General features: G+C 44.9%; 2 protein-coding genes across 3 annotated transcripts; one reads left to right on the forward strand and one right to left on the reverse strand.

Moving 5' to 3' along the window:
* Positions 1-372: 372 nt before the first annotated feature.
* On the forward strand, positions 373-6,299 carry LOC125525546 (microtubule-associated protein 70-3). Its single transcript, XM_048690556.1, has 11 exons — positions 373-775; positions 856-941; positions 2,782-2,847; positions 2,923-3,093; positions 3,541-3,711; positions 3,818-3,973; positions 4,055-4,201; positions 4,369-4,440; positions 4,536-5,102; positions 5,189-5,373; positions 5,861-6,299. Exons 1-11 carry the CDS (start codon positions 613-615, stop codon positions 5,898-5,900), a joined length of 1,824 nt encoding a protein of 607 aa, XP_048546513.1. The 5' UTR covers positions 373-612; the 3' UTR covers positions 5,901-6,299.
* A 68-nt stretch (positions 6,300-6,367) lies between these two features.
* Positions 6,368-11,237, reverse strand: LOC125525547 (MACPF domain-containing protein At1g14780-like). 2 transcript variants are annotated; one of them, XM_048690557.1, is made up of 8 exons: positions 10,655-11,237; positions 9,791-10,032; positions 8,064-8,265; positions 7,880-7,966; positions 7,620-7,803; positions 7,331-7,500; positions 7,191-7,255; positions 6,368-7,102 (listed from the first exon to the last, which is right to left on the reverse strand). In XM_048690557.1, the coding sequence occupies exons 1-8, from the start codon at positions 10,838-10,840 to the stop codon at positions 6,484-6,486; spliced, it is 1,755 nt and encodes a 584-aa protein (XP_048546514.1). In that variant the 5' UTR covers positions 10,841-11,237; the 3' UTR covers positions 6,368-6,483. The 2 variants fall into 2 exon arrangements, with proteins under 2 accessions (XP_048546514.1, XP_048546515.1); XM_048690558.1 differs by having other exon boundaries at positions 7,880-7,963; positions 10,655-11,235.
* Positions 11,238-15,495: the final 4,258 nt, after the last annotated feature.

A 15,495-nucleotide genomic window follows, 5' to 3' on the forward strand; every position in this document is an offset into this window, starting at 1 on the left:
TCGCAGAGCACCACCGCCAAAGTTACCATGTGTTGCCCTCCATATTCAAAGTGTTTTTTTAAGATATAAATATACCCATTCAAAAGAAACCTAAGGTACAAAAATCCTAAATAAAAAACTAAAAAATAAATAAAGTACAAAGGCTCAAATAGAGAGGGAGACACTTGAGTAACAATACACTCCATCTCCGTCTCTAAAAATAGCATTGTGAACCACCCTAATCCTCCTCCATGAAAAAGAAATCAAGCCACTAATCGCTCTCAAAACCCCACACGCTTATACTACTAAGATAATCCAAAAAGCCCCTTCCCCCCGACCTCCCCTGCCCCGAGTTTTTTAAACGCGCCACTTAAGAGCAAGACAACCGCAACTACTAAAAGCGAGACACGCACAGCAGACAGCACACGCACAGTGACGCGGGGGGAAGAGGAGGAGCAAGCGCCGGAGCTCAGCTAGGGTTTCCCCGATCCCGGCGCGCGGCAGGGGCGCTCCCCGAGCTCGCCGCTTAGGGCGGGGGAGGCTCGCCGGCGCGGCGGGGCGAGGGCTCCCTCCGACGCGGGGGGCGCGGCGGACCCTGCATGCCGGGGCGGCCCGCCGGGGCTCAGATCTGAGATGGCCGACGGCGGCGAGGAGGGGAATGTGGCGGCGCCCAGGGGCTTCTCGCGGCGGAGGGGCGCCGTGCGGGCCAGCCTCGACGCCGACGAGCTCATGGCGCTCATGCACGGCTCGGATCCCGTCCGGGTCGAGCTCACCCGCCTCGAGAACGAGCTCAGGGGTGAGCTGCTGATCTGCCCCTGCCGTTTCGCTCCGGTGTTTTCGATAGGGTCTGACTGTTTTGCTGGTTTGTGGTGCCAGACAAGGAGCGGGAGCTCGGGGAGGCGCACACGGAGATACGCGCGCTGCGGCTGTCCGAGAGGGCGCGGGAGAAGGCCGTGGAGGAGGTAAATTGCCGATTGCTCTTGGGATTTTGTGGTACGGAGGTGCGGTATCTGCTATTTTAGGCTGGAATTGATGTCAGGGATTGCGGGGAAGTGCCAAATTCGGTTAGGTTATTAGTTAGAATGGGCACTTCAGTATGCTAATTGCATGGCTCTAGCCTCTTGTTGCGGTGTTGAGGTACCTTGTACTGTCATTGCATTTTGGCCCACTGAATGCTAGATTATCAAACCAAAATTTTAGTTTTGCAACGATGGGTTTAGGTGTTCAGCAGCAATGAAGTCGATTTGCTAAGTGGGGACCTATGCTGTCAACTGTCGTATAGGAGGTGTTTGTGTTTCTACAGCCATCTTTAATCTTGTTCTTAGCAATGGAATATAGCCATTTGTTTTTCATGCTTCATATTTTTTTAGTGGTCCTGTGCCTTGTATTTTTCTGGGCTGTACTTGTGGTATTTCGGTGCTCAACTCTACCAAATTTCCATGACTTCATTCTTAAGCAATGCCAGAAGCACCTGTGGTAAAAAGATAAAGCTGTTCGATTTTTTGCTGGTCTTGTATTTATTTAGAATGGACACTTCAGTATGCTAATTCATGGCTCTTGCTGCGTGTGCTGTCACTGAATTCTGGTTCATTTCGATATACCGTGTGCTAGGTTATCAAACTAGATTTTTAGATTTGCAAGGAATGAATGTGAATGGGCTTAGATGCTCAACAACAATGAAATCATTCTGCTAACTGGGGACTTATGCTGCCAAACTGTTGTATAGGAGGTGCCTGGCTTTTCTTTTCTTGTGACATAGGCCCTGTTTGGTTCAGCTTTTATCGACGCGCAGCGGAATCTGAACCAAAGGGCGAACCCAGCAGAATCCGATTCCAGAAATCCGCTGCCAAAATCTGAACCAAAAGCGGAATCAGCCCAGGACGTGCTTTCCAAAATCTGATTCCGCTGCGGGCCAAAATCTGAAAAGGCTGTATCAGCTGGTTTGCCAAATGACCTACATATTTTTTACATCAGATTTTCCACAGCTGTTTTTCCGCAGCAGATTTTTCACAGCTGCTTTTAGAAATCCACAGCCGAACCAAACAGGGCCTAATGGCTCTTGTTGCCAACTCTTAGGATTACTATGACTGGGTTACTGTATGCTTATAGCTTACTTTCGCTCTCTGTTATTCTTTTATCAATATTTTTTTTTGGCGTCAAGAGTTAATTGGTCAAATATGGTAGCATGGCTTTTCACGAATTGAGTTCTTCAGTTGCACTTGAATAATACAGCTTTCTTCCACTCTTGGGTTTCAATACATTCCATGGTCCATAGATAAGGTAGAGGAGCTTATATATTTGTGCATTGGCATACTATATCCTGCTTTCATGTTAACAAACTTTGAAATATAAAATATTTATGATGTGCCATTGATTATTATTTTCATTTTCTTGACCATTCGAATGTCATAATGCACTAGTAGTCCTTTTATTTTATGTGAATCACTATCGATGATTGCATATTTTTTGGTGGACAATGAGTTCTTATTATAAATTGGCGTCGAAGAACTTAAACTGCTTGTGTATACCTGTATTGAATTTCACTTGTTTGTTGTCAACCTATCATTATGGATTGAAACTTAGGGCTTGAAATCCTCTGACTAGAGAACTATGAATTAGAAAACAAGTTTGAGTATAAGTTATTGCAGCTCATATTATACTGAATATTTTTTCTGTTTCGTGTAAGTTCATAAGTTAAAACGCTGAATTACTTGTTGATACTAATTATTTTTTTATTAACCATAAACCTGACGATGATTACCTACTTTCTCTGATTAACATGACTGTAATCTTGTGTGGCAGCTTACAGATGAGCTGGAGAGGATGGACGAGAAGCTCAAGTTGACAGAATATCACCTAGATAACAAAGTACTGTCTTATGTCTTATCTTTTGCTATTCTCTGTCTTTTGATTGTGCTTTAATATAGAGAATAAAACTTGTAGAATCTAGAAGTCAAGAAGATAAATGACGAGAAAAAGGCTGCAATGGCTGCTCAGTTTGCGGCAGAAGCTACTTTGCGAAGAGTGCATGCAGCTCAAAAGGATGATGACATGCCACCAATTGAAGCCATTCTTGCCCCACTTGAAGCAGAGCTAAAGCTATCTCGGCAAGAGGTTCTACTTTTACTTCATATATCCCCCCTTCTATTTTTGTGTTTGTCATGAATTTATAATGTCTCCCTAACAGCCCACAATCTTCATCCTCCAATGCACCTAGATGGTTACTCCTTGTCACAAATAAGTGATGTTTTGGACATGTCTCCAGTGATTTTTTTTGAACCTTGACTGCGAATATCATTTTAATTATTCATATTGGAAATTTGAAAATCATGTGTAAATTGTCTCGAAAGGTATTTCTAGAGCACTATATTTTTCTTGTCTTTTATACATATATTACAATAGGAGTTAGTGGACAAAGTTACATCTCGAAGGCTGTGTCAACGTCCAAAATGTCACTTATTTGTGATATGGAGGGAGTATCTAATTGCAACTTTCCAGTAGTCATGCATTCACATGAACAAAAGAGATGATAAACTATGAAATTGACTTGGTTGATTTCAGATTGCAAAGCTCCAGGAGGATAATAGAGCCTTGGATCGACTAACAAAACAAAAGGAGGCAGCACTACTGGAAGCAGAAAGGACTGTGCAAATAGCAATGGCAAAAGCTGCTATGGTTGATGACTTGCAAAACAAGAACCAAGATTTGATGAAGCAAATTGAGATCTGTCATGTATGTGGGTGCATGTAGTGTATTCTTGGCCATCTGGAGTAAATAACTTCCAACATATAGCAATAGAGCTATGAAAATGCTGAATTGTTTACTTTATGCATTGCAGGAAGAAAATAAGATATTGGATAAGTTGCATCGCCAAAAGGTTGCAGAAGTTGAAAAGCTTAGTCAAACTGTGAGGGAGCTGGAAGAGTCTGTTCTTGCAGGTGGTGCAGCTGCCAATGCTGTTAGAGATTACCAGCGCAAAGTGCAGGAGCTGAATGTAACAAACTACCCTTAAATTGTTGCCTTTGCCATCAAATATTAATTGGCTGATACCTAGTTATGTTCATGATTTTGTCAGGACGAAAGAAAAACACTTGACCGTGAACTTGCTCGTGCGAAAGTTACAGCAAATAGGGTTGCTGTGGTGGTAGCAAATGAGTGGAAAGATTCTAATGATAAAGTGATGCCAGTTAAACAGTGGCTTGAAGAGCGCAGATTCATGCAGGTGAGACTAGTAGGATTTATTTATGCCTTTCTGTTATTGATGTGCATTGTTTGCTTAGATGCAGGCATATGCTTGTTCTTGGTGAAGTTAAACGTTTTGCCTGCTGGCTCTTTTATCGAAATCATATGTGGCAACCTGTAATTACCTTTTTTGGGGGGTTTCTGCAGGGTGAAATGCAACAACTTCGTGATAAGCTTGCTGTTGCAGAACGAACAGCACGGTCTGAAGCTCAACTTAAGGTTTGCAAACCGTTCTGTTTTAATTCAGTGTGAGCTAGAACTTGTTAAGGGAATTGTTCAGACAGGCTAAACTTGTTAGTTCTTCATAAACTCAGGAAAAATACCAGTTGCGCCTGAAAGTTTTGGAAGATGGACTGCGAGGGCCACCAAGTGGCTCTAGTCGACCGCCTACTGAAGGGAAGAGTTTCAGCAACGGTCCTTCCCGTCGGTTATCACTCGGCGGAGCAGATAATATGTCTAAAGTCTCACCAAATGGCTTATTAACAAGGAGATCTCCATCTTTCCATTCAAGATCCTCTCTTTCTTCTAGCAGCAGCTTGATACTAAAACACGCTAAAGGAACTTCAAAGTCATTTGATGGTGGAACTAGGTCACTAGACAGGGGAAAGGTCCATGGGAATGGATCACATTTACTTAACAAATCTACAGATGCAGTTAAAGATCGTGAAGCGAATGATGGTTGGAAAGGGACTGTGGATGAGGGAACTAATGAAAGTCCAAATAGCAATGCAGATCAGAGAAGTAATGAAACCACAAATAGCAACTCAATTGAAATGGTCTCTGGTTTCCTGTATAATATGTTGCAGAAGGAGGTGGTATCTTTGAGGAAAGCATGCCATGAAAAAGATCAAAGTCTAAAGGACAAAGATGATGCCATTGAAGTATGCAACCATTTCTTATTTATGCAGTTTGTGCGGACATGATGCGGACATTATAAAGTTATTTATTATCTCCTTTTGTCTTGCAGATGTTAGCAAAGAAAGTTGATACCTTAACCAAAGCCATGGAAGTGGAGGCTAAAAAGATGAGGCGAGAGGTTGCTGCCATGGAGAAAGAAGTTGCAGCTATGCGTGTCGATAAGGACCAAGAAATCAAAGCCAGGCGGCTTGGTAACTCAAAAGGGTCTGGGAGTTCTCAACTGCTTCCTGGAAGGTACATCTTCACAGATTCTTAAACGTTTTCAGGAACTTATTCTGATTGAAATAGTTCAAATGACATTCTTGGGATGATGATTTGCCATGTGTGACATTAGTAGCAATTTCTGTTTAATATTTCCATCACCAAGTGATCTTAGTTTTGTTATGTTGCACCTGCAATTTTATGTCCATATTTGCTCTTAGTGATTAGTTCTCTTACGATGTCATGCCACTAAAAAAATATACGAGGAAAACATGTGAAATTGTGAATTATTCAGGTGTACAGAACTACATTTACAACAAAAGCTTAGAATTATTTTGCCACTTGGTAAATTTGATACTGGAGAAAGCTCTCAAGTCTGTCGTACCTATAAGCTCAACTACTATGTGGTGAAACTGAAAAAATTGAAGGAGACTTCATCTTTTACCACCCTCTTCCTGAAATTACATCTTCATACAGTTTCTTCCTCTAACCCACAGTGAATTTTGTTCCTTGTGTGCAGAAGCGCAACACGAAGTGGGTTGGCACGCAACTTCCAATGACGGCGGCACTAACTTGAGGCGGCGTACTATTCCATAGAGTCCATTTCGCTCTGTATTTGTTTCGTTCCATTACGTATTAGTTTTGTGGTTGAGATGATAGCACAGATGACCCTGTGATAATCTTGGGAGCCGGGGAAAGGGCAGTAGGCTCGGATCTGACGTGATTGCTTCTCTACCGTAGAGGAGGTGGCCCTGAGGCGAGGTCTAACCCCCTACGGCTCGCCCTCGTTTTGTCGTCGATGCACCTGATGCTTTTGTATAGGCTGGACGGGTCTCCACGTCCTTCTCCCATCTGTAATGTAGCTAGAGTGTTTGCTTGGTTCTGCTCCTCCATACCCCCGCTGCCCAGGTTGTGAATATATTGTTATTCTCACATGATTATTGGTTCTCCTCTATTTACCATGGTGTTTTGGTTGGAAATTCCATTACAATACTCGTCGTTGATTTACATTCCAGCCTGACAATCAGAAATAGAAATGTTGCCCATTGGATTTCCCTGGGTCTGATTCCCTGTACAAATTTCTGAAAGAATGCATGACAAAAGATAGCAAGTCTGATACTGTACAGTTCTTGGAGCAGCTTGTCAAGAAACTGGAGCCAGCAGTGAGAACTTGACATGGAGTGAGATCTTCCCCTTCTCGACATCAAGCTTTGCACCTGTGACCAGCCAGTACCCAGGGGCGTCCTGCGGCCCCATGGTAACCTGAGACGTGTCAACAAACTTGAGCAGCTTCTGGTCGCCGACGGGCACCGGCGGCCCTCCGGCGAACACGCCGGAGTCGACGTTGACTCTTGCCGGTTCCTGCCGGTCTCTCTCAGCGGCGCCCGAAGACGCCGCCGCCCCTAACGACTTGGACAGGAAGCTCCCTTTACCCGAGAGCCTCGCCGTGTTGTGCGCCCATTTGGACTGCACCACGGCGTACCCTGCCAGCTCGGTGTACAGGAGCCTGAGGTGCAGCACGGCGGTCGAGTCGTGGGCCCTGACGTGCAGCTGCACGCCGGACACGACGTACGCGGTCCGCCGGTGCGCGCTGCACCAGTTGGGGTCGTACTTCACCGGCGCGGTGCAGACGCGGGCGAACATCCGCCGCTGCACCGGCTCGTCGGAGACCGCCTCCGACCCGCGCCATATCGGCGGCTTGTCCCGCCGTCCCTTGATGAACGTTGGGGTGCTCGCCAGATGCTGCAGGTGGAGGCCTAGCCTGACCATGACATGAAGATGTTCAGTCAACATTCCAATAGAAGAAAACTGAACATACTGCTACAGCAAACTGCAGATAGCACAGCTACCTGTTGTTCTTTTTGCCTTCTAGATGCAGTCTCATCCCGGTGACCGGCAAGTTTGGAATGATAACCTGCATTTAGTTGAGTGAGCATGCATCTCCATTGGATTTGCAGATGGTTTGAAGCAAAGGGGAATGGTTTCTTGCCTGGTTTGAGTTGACATGGAGCTTTGATCCCACAAGGCTGAAGTGCAAGGCTTGGCTCGCGCCCTGCCGGTTCGAACACAGAGCGAGGGGTAGGTCACTGAGCACAGGGGCCCATGATCTGTGGTGCTGGAAGTCGAGGAAGTACCTCAAATCTTCTACCGGGGGTTTGTCTGTTGGAGATCAGTGACATAGTTAAGCATTTTTAGCTGCACATAGACGTTCTCTCCTCTGGTGATTTTCCATGAAACTGCTAGACCAAAAATGTTGTTGGAGTAGATAGAGGTCTTACATCTCAGGTAGAGGTTTATGGCATGCGAGAGGAAGCCCAAGCCTGACACTCCCTTGAGAAGGGATGTCAGGGGCACAAGCTTGAAGCCGATGGCGTCCGGCTTTGCCGGCACGGTGAGCAGCCACTCGGCGTGGCTCCTCGCCGCCGTGTCCCCTCCCCTCTTGGAGTATATCACTGTCACGCCCTGCATCAGCTGAAAATCAGCAAAGACGACCTGCTTCATGACTGTTGATAAGTTGCAACTTGGAGTAGTAGTGTACCTCTTTGCATGCGACCTGACTAGTCATTCCTTCAACCCTCGGCTGTGTTAACTGGGCATCAAACACGTTGAAGGCCTCAGGGACCTGCTGCAGTCATAATCATGGAGTTCTTTTAAGCACATTTCGCTTGAGGTAATCATAGTTTCAGTTTGGGATGGTCAGAAAATTAACAAAATTTCTTGACCTTGGTCTTGTTATCTCTGGACTTGCTGTGTGAAGGAGGCATGGGGCATGTCCCGGTGAAGAGCTGGTCGCCTAGCTTCTCCAGGTGCTCCTTGATCTCGGACTCCGGTAGCAGCGACGACTTGTCCTGCTTCACGTAGACCACGTCCTGGCCGCCAATGCTCACCCCGACGACGATGTGCGTCCCGTACCTCTCGATGAAACTGCTCACAGATTCACAGAGTGGGAGTGGGGTTAGTTTTCATGCAGTTTATTAGTGTGGAGATCAGCTACAGTCCACTCTGGCAGATCAGTCCAAGATGTTGCAAGGCTAGATGGCACGTGTTGAGAGTTTTCTGGAGCGGGCGGAGGCTACTCTGACCAAGCTCTCCCTCGTGCCGGCTTTGTTGCCGACTGCTCTGACGCCGCGACCTCCTGTTGTTTCTGGTGTTGGTTCCGTGGGAGACAAGGGGACGAAGCTCTTCGGTTGTTTCTCCCCTCGTGCTGGGGCCAGTTCTTCGCCGGTGTTTGTCTTGCCCCTTGTGTCGGCTACTGTTGAGGATGAGGCCATCGTCGAGGTCGTCACCCCTGTGCTGCAGGTCATGCCCGAGCTTCAACAACTATGTGTGAGACCAGCTTTGCCTCTGTCTGTGGAGCATATGGAGGTCGACGCGCCAGCGACCTCGTGTGAGGGACATGATTCTCGTTTGTCATGTGAGCAACTGGAGGCGCCTGAGTCCACTGTGTCGGTGGCACCTGAGTCCATTGTGTCAGTGGTACCCGTGGCTGATGATGGTGAGGCGGTCAGTATGTTGGCGCCTGATCCTTCAGCGCCCAGCCAGCCGCTCGCCTCTGTGGATCGTGGAGGTTCCGACGTTGCGGTTACCGGCTTGCATGTGGCTGTGAGGCACGAGGCGTCTGTGCGCGACAAGGTTGATGAGATTCTCTTCGAGATTGAGATTCACAGTTTGCTCAAACGTTTGGAGAGGGCTAGCCTTGGATCTGGCAAGACGATTGTGGAGGAGGCTCTCAGGAGCAATGCAAAGAAGAGTAGCGCCACAGGAAAGGTGTCCGCAGCAGCTTGATGGTTCAGTGGATTTTGGTGATGAGCATGGTATTTAGCGAGGTACTCTCGTTGGGGTCTTCTTTGCGATGTAAGAGTGTGAGGGTTGATGGACCTTGCGTGTTGGTTTTGGTTGTCGGGTTGATCGTGTGGTTATGGGGTTGCATGCTCTGTGAGTAGTCCACATATGGTGAGTCTGTATCGGTTTTCGTCCGGTTTTTCTTTAATTAACCGGGCAATTCTCTTCTGCTTAATTAATCGATGAGGCAAATCTTTTGTCTCCGTTTCGAAAAAAGTGTGGAGATCAGCTGATAATTTGAATCCTGAGTCCCGAGTCCTAAGTCCTGACTGACAAAACATCATCTGATGCATCATGCTTCCATGACTCTCGAGGGTGAAATGATCAGGGTTCACATACTATTAGGCCCCACAAAGTTGTGAAAGGTAATTCGAGACCTTGACTTGAACAAGTCAAGCCCTGCGTCAATTTTCCACCGCGCACGCATACGATCTTTCACACCACATGGGCACGAGTGTCGTGGGCGGCCTTGCACTATCCTGGCAAAGGACGAGGAGGTCGCCGTCCACAGCTGATCGCCTCGTCAATTGCATGATTCGTTTCCAAGTACGGTCAAGCAGGAGCTGCTCACATGTATGCATTGCACACTATGTAGACTGTAGAGTACCTTGCTATGGCTGACGGGTCCCAGGCGGCGGGCACGTCGGCGACGACGCGGTCGGCGAGCGCGAGCGGCCGGCAGTCGAGGTGGAGATCGAGGAGGGAGATGAAGTAGCCGTCGAGCGCCAGGCACTTGGTGCTGGAGGCGTCCTGCGCCCAGGACCCGCCGTCCAGGCCGAAGCACGCGTTGAAGAGCCCCGACGGGATCTTCCCCGCCACCGAGCTCCGGCCGTTGAACAGCTCCGTCATCTGCACCCACGCGCGCGCGGGGTCAAGATTCAATCCACGGTCACGAACGCGTTCTCTAATTTCCTTACAAAAATTCAAAGTTTTGAATAGCGGAATATAACGGTTTTAGTCTTATTTTGAGGCCGTCGCTGTTTGCCATTGTCCATTATTTTTAAACTTTGATGAATTCTCTGCTAGAGTGTATTCTTTTGTAGTAACTGTTCCGTCGCGTTTGGCTTAGTCAAGAACTCCAGGATTCAAGACAACTAGAAAGTCAATACAAGATAATGTAATTCGTCATGCTGCTCTGATTTGTTTGGTCGGAAAATTTGACCAGGGCGAGGAGTTGAGTACTCGGGTGGGATTGCGAGGGAACTGGATTAGAATGATAATGAATTATCTTGGTCAATAGTTTCATGACTTGACTAGTTAATTTTTATCATCTCTGATTTATCAATCTGACATTTTTTTGGTGCATATAGATCTAACAGTTGAACACAGCTCAACAAATTCCATTTTCATACTAAATCATTTTAGCCAAATTTCTTCTCCTCCAACTCTAAGGCATGAGTAGAAAATTAGAGGGCCTCTCAAGAAAAAAGGAGGAGAGGAAGGTGCAGTTGAGCAGCAGCTAGTAACAAACCTTGTTGAACTCGAGCACGTCGGACCTGATCCTGACCCGGTTGCCCTTGCCGCACATGACGTCCGCCGGCACGTCGGCCACCGCGCCCATCCCCGGCACGGGGACCGCCGCCGCCTTGCCGCCGCTCCGGGCGACGAGGCACCCTTCCGCGGCCTTGCAGTGCTTCAGCCGCAGGTCGCCCGCCATGTCGACCCCCGTGCCGAGGCAGCTCACCGCGCTCGCCACCGCCGCCGCCGCTCACCGCCCTGGCCCTGGCCATCGCTCGTCCCACCATGAACTGCTCAAAGAACCAGCCTATGCTTTGCTTGCTAGGTGCACAATCAAAATGGACCAGATCAATCCACGAAGGTTTCTCAAGGCGTCAAGCGCATGCGATATGTCCAATTGTCCGTCTCTCGTGGCTTGGCTGGTGCTGCCTGGAAGCGGCCAGAGACTGCGATGGCCGATTTGGAGCTGCCGATGCATAATTGGCACTTGTTGTCTCAGCGCAGATATATATAAAGAGAGAGGAGGAAGTGGCGGGAGCAAGCGGAGGGGGGAGGGGGGCGGCGCCATGGTCATGGCTGCTATTTCTCGTTCCCTTTTTCTTTGGCGTCTTCTTCTTGAATGAATTGAACACCTTTTACTTGCTTATTATTATTTCTTGGGGACTAGTTTGTGCCCCTCCTCGATGGGGCACCGCCAAAGCGTGGAACTCCCCATTCTGCGGCGATGTGGACACCGGATTTGAATTGATTTCCGGGCCTTCGTGGTGACAGAGACCTGGCTCCCACATGAAACTCCCTATGAAGACCGTTTCAATTCCCCAGAGTGACTAGTGGTGGACACGTACTCGTCGCCTCATAGTAATTGCTGAAGCTGTTCCAAAGCATAGACTAGGCATCTCGGAGTGAAAATTATGCATGGTTTCGAATTTCCAATTTGGAAATGTCCCGGGCAATCTCTGAAATTTATGACATTTTGGTTGATCTGTTTTTTTAATATAAATTTTGCACCTCTATTGATTCCGCTCCCTCATCATTTCCCCTGGCTCTTTGTATCGAGCGCTTCATGATTCTTTTGTGGCTAGATAGTTTGAAAGTGTTCATTTCAGTTGGAAGTAGATTGATGCGCTTTCTAATTTAATTGGCTTCCTCATTTCAAAGCGGATATCGTCGTATCACCTAACCATTTTTAGACTAACTTGTACTCCCTCCGTCCCATAATATAAGAGCGTTTTTAGTGTAGTGTCAAAAACGCTCTTATATTATGGGACGGAGGGAGTATTTTGTAAAACGCATATTAAACAACCTTCCGAAATTAATTGAAGCCCATATATGTGTTTTTGTAGAATATTTAGGACAAACGTGCTTTGTTAATAATTTCTATAAACATGTTTTTTCCATACGTTCTCTTGTTTTTTCACTTATCTTTCAAGTATTGTGTTGTTTGGATTTGCTAGGTCTGCAAAATTGTGGCCACATCACTGTCAAAGTTATTTTCGATCGGGGTAAAGCTCGATGGTTTTGACACAGACCAATCATATGGTTTCAGTTTATCCTTTTTGAGAAAAATATGGCATTAGGTTTGACGGACCAGTCTTAGATTTTTTTGCAGTATGAGAGGGACTCTGATATGAAAATTCCCATTTTTAATTCAAACATGGCAAGTGCTCATTTTAGTTGGAAATAGATTGATGTGTTTCTGAATTTAATTGACTTCTTCATTTGAAAGTGGATATCATAACACCGAACCATTTTTAGACAAACTTATATTTTGCACCATATATTGTAATTTATCATGCCACGTGAAAAATGAACCCACTTGTGCTTCCAACGGTTTTGGTCAGGTTGCGAACCTCACTAGCATTGCTAGTTGCAATAAGTTATGGGCACATGATGTTAATATAAGTGTTTCTATAATTTCAGATCAATTAATTACAGAAACTAAAAGTGCATGTAAAAGTAGCTTGAAGAAGTTTGTTATGTAGGAAATTCTACAGGGGTTCATAAATTCACCAGTAAAATTTCTCAAAGCAGAGGTGACACATAAATATAAATATACGTATGTGTAATGGCCAATTAAACATTCATAACAAATCATAACGTACGTTGAGACTATGTTATAAAGGCAGAATGTCCATTATTCTACTAGACTAACACATACCTCATCAATAGCTAATACTCTACCGAAAGGTGTTTGAAATTCTCTTGAATTCACCTCAAGTTTTTTTGAATCGCAAACCGTAGAACAAATAATTGTAAAGGAAAATAACTGGGAACAAGTGAAACAACAATAAAATTAAAGAAAAAATACTGAGTTCAACCAATTCCTACTCTTGGGAACATGAAATTATCTAGTAGATTTGATTCTCAAAGTGCCAGCATCATAGATGTGCACTAATCCATCCCTTCAAAGTATTTAAATGTTTTGCCTTGATTATCCGCTCCAACAGTACAACATCTTCCTTGAGCTTGAATTTCCAACAGGTAACAGTCTCGACTTCATTTCTGAAGACCTTGCCATTTATTTGGATCCCAAATGTTCCAACATCCTTGTATGAGACATCAATAGCAATTTTCCTTGGAAGTAGTTGGTGGGCTAGGAGTATATCATCAAAGTTAGAGATACCCATCTTTTTGCTTGGAATGATGTTGGTCCAACAATCTTGAGAGAAACAACAATCCCAGAAGAGATGCCTTGCACTTTCCTCAGATTTTTCATTATAGAAAACACATTCGTAAAATTCCAAGTGGAAAGTTTTCCTTCTTAAGAGATTCCCGATGTTGACTCTATCATGCAGGAGAAGCCAGAGGAAAATCATGTGTCTTAGTTTGTTTGCACTTTTCCAAATCCATTTGAAGAAAATGTGCTCCTCCTCATTTGCACATAGGTTCTGATACATCTTAATTTAGGAGTATTTTTGTTCCCCCCATGACATTTGCAATGTCCTGTACCCAAAAGTTGTTGCGCTGATCAATCAGACCTTGAAGCTCAATGTACTGAAGGAAGGCTTGAGCTGACAGAGGTGTATGAAAAAATTGGGTTTAGTCATCAGATGTTATCCAGCTTGCAACAGTTTGGAATCATTTTTGACAAAAGAATGCAGCTTTGGATATTTATTAATCAAAGATTGCCCTGGCCACCGGTCATGCCAAAGGAGTATGGTTTGTCCATTGCCAATTTTTCCATTCAGAATTTTTTTTGTACATGTTTAAAAGTTTCAGGTGGTTCTTCACCAACTTGAGCCCTCCATCCTAATACCAGAGAGGTCTATAGGTAATAGGTCTCCCAGATCAGGTTAACCGTTAACCCAAGGTAGATTTCCCCTGTTAAATAATCTATGCATATTTTCATCATGAGGCCTTTGTTATGCGGAGCAACATCCAAGATATCTAGTCTTCCTTGAAACCTTGCCTTACACACTTTTTTCTAAGAAATTAGTGCAAGTCTAGCATTGCCCTGACCAAATTTTCTCCATAGGAAGTGTCTTAAATACTTGTTGATGTGGCTTGTGATAGCCACTGGAAGAGCCAGGGTGCTCATGAAGAATATTTAGAGCTCAAAACACTAATTTGACGAGCTAAAGTCTACCATCATAGGATAGCATAGTGGAGCACCTTGCAAGTCTTCTCTCAATTTGCTGGCAAATGGAAGTCTTCAATCTTAATTTTTTTTGCACTTAGAGGCATTCCCAAGTAAGTAAAAGGAAAACTCCCCTATTTGCATCCAAGAGCATTGAGAAGTTGAGTCAGAGTTACCTCAGTGACATTAATAGGTACCATAATTGACTTATGATAGTTAATCTTTAAACAAGTTTGAGAAGCATAGTGACCTAACAGACTGCTCACTTGCATTACTTTGCTTTGAGTAGCAGGCAAAATGAGGATTGTGCCATCAACATATTGAATAACAGAAATCTGGATTTGCTTGATAGGGTAACGATGCTTGGATGATGTTTGCCTGCATTGCTCCATTACTGTTTGCAAAAGATCAGCAGCCAAAACAAAGGTCAGTGATGACAAAGGATCCCTTGTCTTACACCTCTTTTGCAGTGAAATTGCTTTTAAGACACCCCATGTAACATAATTGAAGAACATCTTGAGCTGAAGATCATCTTAATCCACATAATCCATCCCACAAGCGCCTCCAATTTATACGTCGTCGAGTAGGGAGTCGTGGGCCTGGGCTTAGACCCACGATTGAGTCGCATTTGTGAACGACTCGCTAATTAATTCGGAATTAATTAACCTTTCCCAACAAAAGTAAAGCGCAAGCATAGGTCTGAGCTTGGCTCGATTCATGAAACACGATGCATGCACATGATGAGGTGGGCAGCGGCATAGGAGGATCACACGTGTACCACTCTTCTCAAGTTCCGAATGGCAAGTGGTAGAGCAGCCCATATAAAGAGGCCTCAACTCTCCTCAATTTGGGAGGTGGTACTAAACTTCACACCACTTGTCATGCACTTACATGGCCATAAAAGATTGACCACGAATTATTGTCTTATATGGGCCAAGGCCCATCTATAATTCAACAGTGGCCACCGCCTATAATGGTGTGTGTCACTGAGCCGACCTTTATTATTATTATTATTTTGAGAAGATATTGCCTGGTTTTTTGTTTTCTCACCTTTCTGTGTTTTTCATCAATTTTAATAGTTTTTCTTTGGCTAGTTCCTGTATTTTTGTTTTTTGTTTGTTTTATCTTTTCCCCTTTGTTCTTCTCTTTTTATTTTTAGCTTTCACATGCTAATTCATGAATATGTTTAAAAGGATGATTTTTTAAAGACATTGAACTTTTTTTAAAAGAAATCACTATTATTTTTTTGAACTCATGAACATATTTTAATTAGTGAA

Source organism: Triticum urartu, chromosome 7 (genome assembly GCF_003073215.2).
Source record: "Triticum urartu cultivar G1812 chromosome 7, Tu2.1, whole genome shotgun sequence".
Taxonomy (NCBI): domain Eukaryota; kingdom Viridiplantae; phylum Streptophyta; class Magnoliopsida; order Poales; family Poaceae; genus Triticum; species Triticum urartu.